At 45.9% G+C, this 12,038-nt stretch overlaps 1 protein-coding gene across 2 annotated transcripts in view; it reads left to right on the forward strand.

Moving 5' to 3' along the window:
• CNR2 (cannabinoid receptor 2) overlaps positions 1-7,657 on the forward strand; it is a 44,677-nt gene extending 37,020 nt beyond the window's left edge. For both annotated transcript variants that reach the window (XM_023219667.1, XM_023219666.1), the window contains one exon: positions 5,746-7,657. In XM_023219667.1, the coding sequence (XP_023075435.1) occupies positions 5,791-6,873 (1,083 nt within the window). In that variant the 5' untranslated portion in view covers positions 5,746-5,790 and the 3' untranslated portion in view covers positions 6,874-7,657. The remainder of the gene's footprint in view (positions 1-5,745) is intronic.
• The last annotated feature ends 4,381 nt before the right edge of the window (positions 7,658-12,038 follow it).

The raw sequence follows: 12,038 nt of genomic DNA on the forward strand, positions 1-12,038 counted from the left end.
TCACCCAGGCTGGAGTGCAATGGCACAATCTCAGCTAACTGCAACCTCTGCCTCCCGGGTTCAAGTGATTCTCCTGCCTCAGCCTCCTGAGTAGCTGGGATTACAGGTGCCTGCCACTGTGCCCAGCTGATTTTTATATTTTTAGTAGAGATGGAGTTTCACCATGTTGGCCAGGCTGGTCTCTGACTCTTGACCTCAGGTGATCCGCCCACCTTGGCCTCCTAAAGTGCTGGGATTACAGGCGTGAGCCACCGCGCCCGGCCTTAATTCTTAATTTCTTTTTTTTTTTTTTTTGTAATGAGATGGAGTCTCACTCCGTGGCCCAGGCTGGAGTGCAGTGGCACGATCTCGGCTCACTGTGAGCTCTGCCTCCCGTGTTCACGCCATCCTCCTGCCTCAGCCTCCTGAGCAGCTGGGACTACAGGTGCCTGCCACCACACCCAGCTAAATTTTTTTTTGTATTTTTAGTGGAGATGAGGTTTCACTGTGTTAGCCAGGATGGTCTCCATCTCCTGACCTTGTGATCCACCCACCTCATGATCCACCCGCCTCGGCCTCCCAAAGTGCTGGGATTACAGGCGTGAGCCACCGCACCCTGACTTTTAATTCTTAATTTCTAAATAAATTTTATGTAGTCAGAATATAATTTTATACAACAGATCACTTTATATTAATTTATATTTATAATTATATTTAAATTATATATAATATGTTAATTTATATTTAAATTACATATATAAATTATAGGCCGGGTGTGGTGGCTCACACCTGTGATCCTAGCACTTTAGGAGGCGGAGGAGGGTGGATCACCTGAGGTCAGGAGTTTGAGACCAGCCTGGCCAACATGGTGAAACCCCATCTCTACTAAAAATACAAAAAAAAAAAAAAAAAAAAAGCCAGGCCTGGTGGTGGGCACCTGTAATCCCAGCTACTCAGGAGGCTGAAGCAGGAGAATCGCTTGAACTCTGGAGGGAGAGGTTGCAGTGAGCCAAGATTGTGCCATTGCACTCCAGCCTGGGTGACAAGAGTAAAACTCCATCTCAAAAAAAATAAAAACTAAAAATAATGAATTTTATATATTAGAAGGTGATAGTGGTATGGAAAAAATAAAGGTCAGTGTAAAGAGAACCAAAAGAGCTGGAGCTTGGGCTGGGTGTGGTGGCTCATACCTGTAATCCCAGCACTTTGGGAGGCCAAGGTGGGCAGATCACGAGGTCAGGAGATCGAGACCAGCCTGGCTAACATGGTGAAACCCCGTCTCTACTAAAAATATAAAAAATTAGCCAGGCATGGTGGTATGCACCTGTAGTCCCAGCTACTGGAGAGGCTGAGGCAGGAGAAAGGCTTCAACCCGGGAGGCGGAGGTTGCAGTGAGTCGAGATTGTGCCACTGCACTCCAGCCTAGGTGACAGAGTAAAACTCCGTCTCAAAAAAAAAGAGTTGGAGGTTGGGATGAATTAGGGTATTACATGGGGTAGTCAGGGTAAGCGTCATTGACAAAGTAAGATCTGAGCAAAGACTTAAAGAAGATGAGAGCAAGCCAAGTAAATGTTGAGGGAAAGGTGATCGAGGAAGAGGGAACAGCCAGTGCAAAGGACCTGCAGCTGAAGAGAAGACTGATTAAGAAGCCAATGTGGCTAAAGCTGAGTCACCAAGGGAATCATAGTAGAAGGGACCATAACACTAAGGACTTCGGCTTTTACATAGTGGACTAGGGAGCTATGCAGGTTTGGGACTGAGGAATGACAAGATCTTGTATTTTTAAAGGATCACCCTGACTGCTGTGTTGAAACTAGATTAGAAATGGGCCTGGTTAAAAGCAGGGGACCCAGTTAGGAAGCTATTGCAATAAACCAGATAAGAGATGATGCCTGTTTTTTTTTTTTTTTTTAAGCCTAAAATTAATCAATGGCTTTACCTACTTCCTAGACAAAGCTTTAACTCTGTTCATCTCTTTCTTGTCTTGCATTTTTGTCATTCACAATTTTATTTCTACTTTGTTTTTGTTTGAAACAAAGTCTCATTCTGTCACCCACGCTGGAGTGCGGTGGCACAATCATAGATCACTGCACCCTCAACCACCTGGGCTCAAGCAATCCTTTGTCCTCAGCCTCCCAGGTAACTGGGAATACAGGCATATGTCACCATGCCTGACTAAATTTTTATTTCTTGTAGAGATGGGTTTCATCATGCTGCTTAGGCTGGTCTTGAACTCCTGGGCTCAAGCAACCCTCCTGCCTTGGACTCCCAAAGCGCCAGGATTTCAGGCATGAGCCATGTGCCCAGTCTCCACTTTTGTTTTGTTTTGTTTTTTGAGACAGAGTCTCATTCTGTCACCCAGGCTAGAGTGCAGTGGCATGATCTCAGCTCACTGCAAACTCTGCCTCCCAGGTTCAAGCGATTCTCCTGCCTTAGTCTTCTGAGTAGCTGGGACTACAGGTGCGTGCCACCACAACTGGCTAATTTTTGTGTTTTTAGTAGAGATGGGTTTCACCATGTTGGCCAGGCTGGCCTCGAACTCCTGACCTCAAGTGATCCGCCCGCCTCAGCCTCCCAAAGTGCTGGGATTACAGGTGTAAATTACTCACTATTATCATTATTGTTTTATAAAGGCATTTGCTTTTCTTTACTCCTATATTTGTCAACCTACTTACTCACTATTCTTTCTTGCCTTTCTTTTCTTCCCTTTGGGTTGAATATCCTTCTAAAATGCACATTCTTTAGATGTTCCTTCAGTGAAGGTCTGTTAGTGAACAATTTTCTTTGAATTTTTTAGACCTCATTCTTGAACGATAGTTTAGCCAGATATAAAATTCTAGACTGACAGTTTTTTCTTTACTTTTTGGCTTCTATTGTTGCTACTCAGAAATCTGCTCTTAAAATTAATTATAGTTATCTTACAGGTAATTTGTCTCTTCATTCTTATTGCCTTATATTTTTCTTTGTCTTTGGTATTCTGATATGTATGCTATATGATATACATGAACATGGAATGTGTTTTTAAAAATTCTACTTGGGGCTGGGCATGGTGGCTCATGCCTATAATCCCAGCACTTTGGGAGGCCAAGGTGGGCATATCACTTGAGGCCAGGAGTTCAAGCCCAGCCTGGCCAACATGGCAAAACCCCTTTTCTACTAAAAAATACAAAAATTAGCTGGGCATGGTGGCGCACACCTGTAGTCCCAGCTATGTCAGTAGGCTGAGGCTGGAGAACCACTTGAACCTGGGAACTCTGTCTCAAAAAAAAAAAAAAAAAAAAATTCTGCTTGGGGTTCTCTGTGATTTCCAAATCTGAATTGTCTCATTTTTCATGGATCCTGAATAATTCTTTTGTTGTTGTTGAGGCAGGGGCTCATCCTGTTGCCCAGGCTATAGTGCAATGGCACAATCATGGCTCACTGAAGCCTCAACCTCCCTGGGCTCAAGTGATCCTCCCACCTCAGCCTCCCAAGTAGCTGAGACGATAGGCATGCACCACCATGCCCAGCTAATTTTGTATTTTTTTTTTGTAGAGATGGGGTTTTTTCATGTTGCCCCAGCTGGATGGATAATTCTTTTCTACTACCTCTTTGACTATTGCCCACCACCAATTTTCTCTGTTTATCCACTCTAACGCTCCACTGAGATAGAAACATTTTTACTCAATCCTTCATGTCTCTTCTCTTTCTTATTTTCCATCACTTCATCTCCTTGTTCTGCATTGTGAGAAATTTCTTCAGATCTACATTCTTTTTTTTTTTTTTTTTGAGATGGAGTTTCACTCTTATCACCCAGGCTGCCGTGCAGTGGTGCGATCTCAGCTCACTGCAACCTTTGCCTTCTGGGTTCAAGTGATTCTCCTGCCTCAGCCTCCTGAGTAGCTGGCATTACAGGTGTCCACTACCATGCTTAGCTGATTTTTGTATTTTTAGTAGAGACAGGGTTTCACCATGTTAGCCAGCCTATTCTCAAACTCCTGACCTCAGGTAATCCACCCACCTCAGCTTCCCAAAGTGCTGGAATTACAGGCGTTAGCCATTGTGCCCAGCTCCAGATCTACTTTCTAAATCAATGCTTTTCAGTTGTTCTGTTTTGCTCTTTAACTCATCCCTTAAGGATTTCTTTTTGCAATGATTTTATTTTTCACTTCCAGAAATTCTACTTGAATCTTTTTCAGATCTACCCAGAAACAATCTCTCATTCTGTACTCATGTTTTAAATTCTTTATTGTTTTATATCAGACATATTTTTATAAGGTATACCCAATAATTATACAAAGTTCTTGAAAGTGTAATTCTACTGTCTGACATTTCTGCTGACTCTTGCTCATGTTTCCTTGCGCATTTTGCACTGTGAACTCAAATTTCATGGGCCTTTATATGTGGTACTCCTATACAACCTGTTTATAAAGTGAATCCCTCCAAATAAATGTTTAGTTTGCTTTCTAATAATGTCTAATAATAAACCATACAATATTTAGGTTCCTGAGGGTTTTTTCTTCAATATTTGGGACATATACTAAAAAGTTACTTCTTGTTGACATTCAAATTTTTTTATTTTTATTATTTTATTTTATTTTATTTTATTTTGAGAAAGAGTCTCACTCTGTCGCCCAGGCTGGAGTGCAGTGGCACAATCTCGACTCACTGCAACCTCTGCCTCCTGGGTTCAAGCAATTCTTCTGCCTTAGGCTCCCAAGTAGCTGAAACTACAGGCACCTGCCATCACGCCCAGCTAATTTTTTGTATTTTTAGTAAAGATGGGGTTTCACCATGTTAACCAGGATGTTCTCAATCTCCTGACCTCATAATCCACCTACCTCGGCCCTCCCAAGTGTTGGGATTACAGGAGTGAGTCACCGTGCCCGGCCAACATTCAAATTTAACTTACTCCTATATTTTATCTAGTATAAAATGTTTTGGCCAAGCGCAGTGGCTCACACCTGTAATTCCAGCACTTTAGGAGGCTGAGTTGGGTGGATCACCTCAGATCAGGAGTTCAAGACCAGCCTGGCCTATATGGTGAAACCCAGTCTCTACTAAAAGTACAAAAATTAGCCGGGTGTGATGGGCACTTGTAGTTCTAACTACTTGGGAGGCTGAGGCAGAAGAATCACTTGTACCTGGAAGGCAGAGGTTGTAGTGAGCAGAGATCACACCACTGCACTCCAGCCTGAGTGACAGAGCAAGACTTCGTCTCAAAAATAAATAAATAAATAAATAAATAAATAAAAATTTTTAAAAAATTGTTTAATCTTCTGTAGTTTCTCTTCCCATCACTTGATGTGAAGCCAGATTCATATCTCCCATCCCCAAATGGTTGCTAAAACTTCAGTGCTTTACTTGCCAAAACTGGCAAATTAACAAAACAAAAAAATGTAAAACAAACAAACAAAAAAAACCTCAACCTTATCACTCTAGATTCCATTTCTTCTTAGTTTTGATTTCCTCTTGCTTTTGACCTTTTAGGATTTCTCTCGCTTCAAAAGGAAGTCTTAGGATTAGTCTTTTGGAAAATGGAAGGCCAAAAATCTTATAGGTCACTTCTGCTTGTTGCATTCCCACATACCTCCCCTGAGGCCACCAGGACAGATTTGGCTGCCCGCTTGGTTGGAGAAAGGGCAAAATACAGGGAAACAAAATAGAAACTGATTTTCCAACATAGAATCCATCCATACAGGTAGCAGTCTTGGCTACAGTCAGTTATCAGGTGAGGTCATTCTTGTGCTTACTGAAAAAGATTTTCTTCTTCTCATTGTACTGCAGCAAAGCCTTCTAGACAAGCTCAGTGGAATCTGAAGGGCCCATCCCATGGAGGAATGCTGGGTGACAGAGCTAGCCAATGGCTCCAAGAATGGCTTGGATTTCAACCCTATGAAGGATTACATGATCCTGAGTGGTCCCCAGAAGATAGCTGTTGCCGTGTTGTGCACTCTTCTGGGCCTGCTAAGTGCCCTGGAGAACGTGGCTGTACTCTATCTGATCCTGTCCTCCCACCGGCTCCGCCGGAAGCCCTCATACCTGTTCATTGGCAGCTTGGCTGGGGCCGACTTCCTGGCTAGTGTGGTCTTTGCATGCAGCTTTGTGAATTTTCATGTTTTCCATGGTATGGATTCCAAGGCTGTCTTCCTGCTGAAGATTGGCAGCGTGACCATGACCTTCACAGCCTCTGTGGGTAGCCTGCTGCTGACCGCCATTGACCGATACCTCTGCCTGCGCTACCCACCCTCCTACAAAGCTCTGCTCACCCGCGGGAGGGCACTGGTGACCCTGGGCATCATGTGGGTCCTCTCAGCACTGGTCTCCTACCTGCCGCTCATGGGATGGACTTGCTGTCCCAGGCCCTGCTCTGAGCTTTTCCCACTGATTCCCAATGACTACCTGCTGGGCTGGCTCCTGTTCATCGCCTTCCTCTTTTCCGGAATCATCTACACTTATGGGCATGTTCTCTGGAAAGCCCATCAGCATGTAGCCAGTTTGTCTGGGCACCAGGACAGGCAGGTGCCAGGAATGGCCCGAATGAGGCTGGACGTGAGGTTGGCCAAGACCCTGGGGCTGGTGCTGGCTGTGCTCCTCATCTGTTGGTTCCCAGTGCTGGCCCTCATGGTCCACAGCCTGGCCACTACGCTCAGCGACGAGGTCAAGATGGCCTTTGCCTTCTGCTCCATGCTGTGCCTCGTCAACTCCATGGTCAACCCTGTCATCTACGCTCTGCGGAGTGGGGAGATCCGCTCCTCTGCCCATCACTGCCTGGCTCGCTGGAGGAAGTGTGTGAGGGGCCTTGGGTCGGAGGCAAAAGAAGAAGCCCCGAGGTCTTCAGTCACCGAGACAGAGGCTGAAGGGAAAATCACTCCGTGGCCAGATTCCAGAGATCTAGACCACTCCAATTGCTGATGAGGCCTCTTCCCAATGTAAACAATTCAAGTCAGAAATCAATTCACTCCCTGGAGGAGAGAGAGGGGTCTTGGCTCTCTTCTTACTTGAACCAGCCCCAGGCACCTAGACATGGACGCTTTTTGCTGATGAGTGTTGGAACTGACTCCTGGAAGGCAGCCTGGCCTTGCCCACCTGCACACAGTCTGTTGGATAGGTAGGGCCCACGAGGAGTAGCCAGGTGGGCGAGATGCAAAGGGCCTGGGACAGGCTCAGTACAAGTCAGGTCAGGCTTTGTGCCTGCATCCTCCAGAGACCACAGGAGCCAGAGGGAGCGTCCAGGCCCAGCAATGAGGGACTTGGGAGAAATCCGAGAAGAATGGGTTGTTCTCTTGGGAAGTCAGGGTGTCAGATGGGATGGACATCCAGGTCTTCTCCCTGCCTAATTGTCAAGGCCTCCTTGGCTCTGGAGCTATGAAAGGCCCCAACTTTCAGGTCACCCTTGCCACTGAGGACCCAGAACTATGCTATGATGAGGATTAAGAGTGTTGACTTGCCTGTTTCAGAGATAAATGACAAGCCTTCAGTTTGGGGCATCCTGCTGTTTGGGCAAGGACCCTCTCTGATATTCTAATAATCCCCACCTGTAACCTCAGGTCCCTGGGAATACAGAGGAGGCTGGGATCGCTTGAGACACAGAAATCTTCAGAGAATTTTTTTGACCCTCTGAAGTCCTTCCAGCAGCAGTCCTGGTGGTGCTGCTGGAAACAAGCAATGTCCTGGTCTAACCTAACTCTAAAAAAAAGGAAGATATTCACAAAGATTGTATAAATCCCCAAACTGTACCCCTGTCTGCCCCCAATTCAGCTCCCTTGCTTCCTCCACACTCCTATAACATATAATAAGCAGAGCAAGTGGGAGGAGGGGAAATGCCCTTCCTATATGCCAGGTATGGGGCTGACATTTCAGTCCATTGACCCCAGCTAGAATATAACTCCATGCTTTTATAGATCCCAGGGGCTGGGCGCGGTAGCTCACGCCTGTAATCCCAGCACTTTGGGAGGCCAAGGTGGGTGGATCACCTGAGGTCAGGAGTTTGAGACCAGCCTGACCAATATGGTGAAACCCTGTCTCTACTAAAAATACAAAAATTAGCCGGGCATGGTGGCAGGTGCCTGTAGTCCCAGCCACTCGGGAGGCTGAGACAGGAGAATTGCTTGAACCCGGGAGGAGGAGGTTGCAGTGAGCCAAGATCACACCACTGCACTCCAACCTGGGTGACAGAGCGAGACTCTGTCTCAAAAAAATAAAATAAAATAGATCCCAGGATACCCACTTTTCATATTAGGGAGGCTGGGTTCCTCCCAAAGGAGCCTAAAACAGCCAACAAGAGAAATTGTTGGTGGCAGGAGGATTTCAGAGGAATTCTAATGCAATTATTTGGGACCACAGATGGAATACAATGAAATATATCAGTTAAACATGTCTTCATTTAATACTTTCAAGACGAAATATCCACTAGCCATTCACTTATTTATTCATCTCATAAACATGAGCCAAGCTCTGTGCAGGGTCCTGAGTACCCAGCCATAAATGAGACTGTGCCCCTATCTCATGGGGCTTACAGTCTATATCCTGCTTGCAAGACAGCCAATAAGTCAATAAAGAAGATAATTACAGGTGGTACAACAAAGGAAATATGCAGGGTCATGTAACAGGGATTAATTGAGTTAACTCAATTAATGGTAGGGTAGACCTACCATGTGCTCTGGTCATACAAGCCAGCTCACTTTATTGAGCCTTTACTATGTGCCAGGCAGGAGGCTAAGTGATTTTAAATGCCTTATTTCACTTCGTCTTTCTCAGTAACCTAATAAGAAGGTCTTAGTTATCTTCATTTTATAGATGTGGCAACCTCAAAGATGCAAAGTCACTTGCCTAAGGTCACCCTGCTAAGTACCAGAGCTGAGGTCTCCAACCTAGTTCTGTTTAACTTCAAAGCCTGCCCTCTTAACCACTAACCTTTTGGCCTAGTTCAGTCAAATTCTGCTTGATTATTGCTCATTAGGGATAATATTAGCTATCTGTAGCATCAGATTGCTGCAAAGTTAACTCATCGTAGATTCTCAATATACTCCATTTATTAAATAGTCCTGTATTAATCTCCTGTAATAAATTTCTACAAATCCGGTGGCTTAACAACAGAAACTTACTCTCATAATTCTGGAGGCCAGAAGTCAAAATCAAGGTGTAGTAGGGCCCTGCTCCCTCCAAAAGTTTAAGGGGAGGGTTATTCCTTGACTCTTTCAACTTCTGGTGGTCCCTGTCATTCCTTGGCTTGCGGAAGCATCACTCCTACCTCTGCCTCTGTCTTCATATGGCCTTTCCTCTGTGTCTCTTGGTGTCTTTTTTTTTTTTTTCCTTTGAGACTGAGTCTCATTCTGTTGCCTAGGCAGGAGTGCAGTGGCACAATCTTGACTCACTGCAACCTCCGCCTCTCAGGTTCAAGTGATTCTCCTGCCTCAGCCTCCCAAGTAGCTGGGACTATAGGCACCCGCCACCACACTCGGCTAATTTTTGTATTTTTAGTAGAGATGGGGTTTCACTGTCTTGCCCAGGCTGCTCTTGAGCTCCTGACCTCAAGTGATCCGCCCACCTCGGCCTCCCAAACTGCTGGGATTACAGACGTGAGCCACCGTACCCAGCCTGGTGTCTTTTTTTAAGAACACCAATCACTGGATTTGGGCCCACCCTAATCTAGTATGACTTCATCTTAATTTAACTAATTATATTTACAGAGACCCTGTTTCCAAATAAGGTCACATTCACAGATTCCAGGTGGACAAGAAGTTTAGGGGGACACTATGCAACTCAGTACAGACCCAGGAACAAAGTCCACCCTCTGGGCGGTGTTGAGTGGCAGTCACTAGTTTATCCTCCCCCCACGAGATGAGCTCCAGGTTTAACTCTGCATCCCCAGTGCTCAGTCAGGACCCAGCAGTGCATCTGAAGGGATCTGGTCCATATCTGTGGAACTGAACTGTTTCTGAAAAGCTCTGACATATGTTTTGGAAAATCAAATCTTATTTTAACCCTGCCACCAATCTTTTTGAAAGGCAAAGAAGTGGCATAAATGTTTAAAGGAGAATTTGCACGTTTATATATTGTCATTCCTTAAAGTTGAAGCATGCCTCTCTTTTTTTTTTTTGAGACGGAGTCTCGCTCTGTCACCCAGGCTGGAGTGCAGTGGCTGGATCTCAGCTCACTGCAAGCTCTACCTCCCAGTTTTAGGCCATTCTCCTGCCTCAGCCTCCCGAGTAGCTGGGACTACAGATGCCCGCCACCTCGCCCGGCTGGTTTTTTTTGTATTTTTTAGTAGAGACGGGGTTTCACCGTATTGGTCAGGATGGTCTCGATTTCCTGACCTCGTGATCCTCCCGTCTCGGCCTCCCAAAGTGCTGGGATTACAGGCTTGAGCCACCGCGCCCGGCTGGCATGCCTTTCTTTATTCATCGGTGGAATCCTTTCTCATTTTGGCAAAGAAAATGCCCAAGTAGGCCGGGCGCGGTGGCTCACGCCTGTAATCCCAGCACGTTGGGAGGCCGAGGCGGGCGGATCACAAGGTCAGGAGATTGAGACCACAGTGAAACCCCGTCTCTACTACAAATACAAAAAAATTAGCCGGGCGCGGTGGCGGGCGCCTGTAGTTCCAGCTACTCAGGAGGCTGAGGCAGGAGAATGGCGTGAACCCGGGAGACGGAGCTTGCAGTGAGCCGAGATCGCGCCACTGCACTCCAGCCTGGGTGACAGAGGCCGAGACTCCGTCTCAAAAAAAAAAAAGAAAGAAAAAGAAAATGCCCAAGTGCCTGGCACAAACAAGCACTGAGTAAATACTTCTTGAATGAATAAAACTAGATTCTAAAAATCATTTAATTAAATGCACCTCCACACTTTCCACTTCTCTCCTTTCACAGAGACACTGTATTTCTGCTTTTTTTGGGGGGGGGGGACAAAATCTCGCTCTGTCACCCAGGCTGGAGTGCAGTGGCACGCAATCTTGGCTCACTGCAACCTCCACCTCCCGGGTTCAAGCAATTCTCTTGCCTCAGCCTCCCAAGTAGCTGAGATTACAGGCACCTGCCACCATGCCCAGCTAATTTTTGTATTTTTAGTAGAGACAGAATTTCACCATATTGGCCAGGCTGGTCTTGAACTCCTGACTTCAAGTGATCCACCCACCTTGGCCTCTCAAAGTGCTAGGATTACAGGTGTAAGCCACCACTCCCAGCCTCTATGTCTGCTTTAAGTAGAGAAGCAGAGCTTATGAGGGAGGAGAACAAGGGTGCAAAAGGGACCTAGATGTCACTAAGAACTGCCTTTGTTGTTTGGTTGAGGAAATGGGCCCAGACAGTGGACAAGACTTGCTCAAGGAGACAAACGAGATGGTGTCCAGTGCAACAAACCCAGGTTTCCTAACTTCTAGTTCTGTTCACTCTACATCAGTGCCTCTCACCTGTCCCTGCAAGTGCACGTTTTGGTTATGTGGATAAGGAGAAATAAATGAAGATCACAATGTCCCATTTTATCTTCCCCAAGAGAAGCTCTGTAACATCAAAGACCACTATGCAAACCGATTACTAGAAAATGTGTGTGGATGGGTTTGGTTTTTTCCTAAGGTGTTCATGCTTACTGTTTTGGGCAATATTTCAAAACAATCTGGCAGAAGAAGAAACAGAAGATAAAGAAAATAGCTGTGGGCTGGGTGCAGTGGCTGACGCCTGTAATCCCAGCACTTTGGGAGGCCGAGGCTGGAGGATCACTTGAGGTCAGGAGTTCGAGACCAGCCTGGTCAACATGGTGAAACCTCATCTCTATTAAAAATACAGTAATTAGCTGGGCATGGTGGCACACCTGTAATCCCAGCTACTTGGGAGGCTGAGGCAGGAGAATGACTTGAACCCAGGAGGTGGAGGTTGCAGTGAGCCAAGATTGCTGCACTGCACTCCAGCCTGGGCGACAGAACAAGACTCCATCTCAAAAAAAAAAAAAAAAGAAAAGAAGAAAGAAAAGAAAAGAAAATAGCTGTGATTCAGCAATAGTCATTGTCTCTCCTTGTCACTGCCAGAATGAGGAAGTGCTGGGTGGGTTCTGTCAACATAGGCTCTGACTTCTCATGAGGTGCAAGA

This window comes from Piliocolobus tephrosceles, chromosome 1 (genome assembly GCF_002776525.5).
Source record: "Piliocolobus tephrosceles isolate RC106 chromosome 1, ASM277652v3, whole genome shotgun sequence".
NCBI classification, from domain to species: domain Eukaryota; kingdom Metazoa; phylum Chordata; class Mammalia; order Primates; family Cercopithecidae; genus Piliocolobus; species Piliocolobus tephrosceles.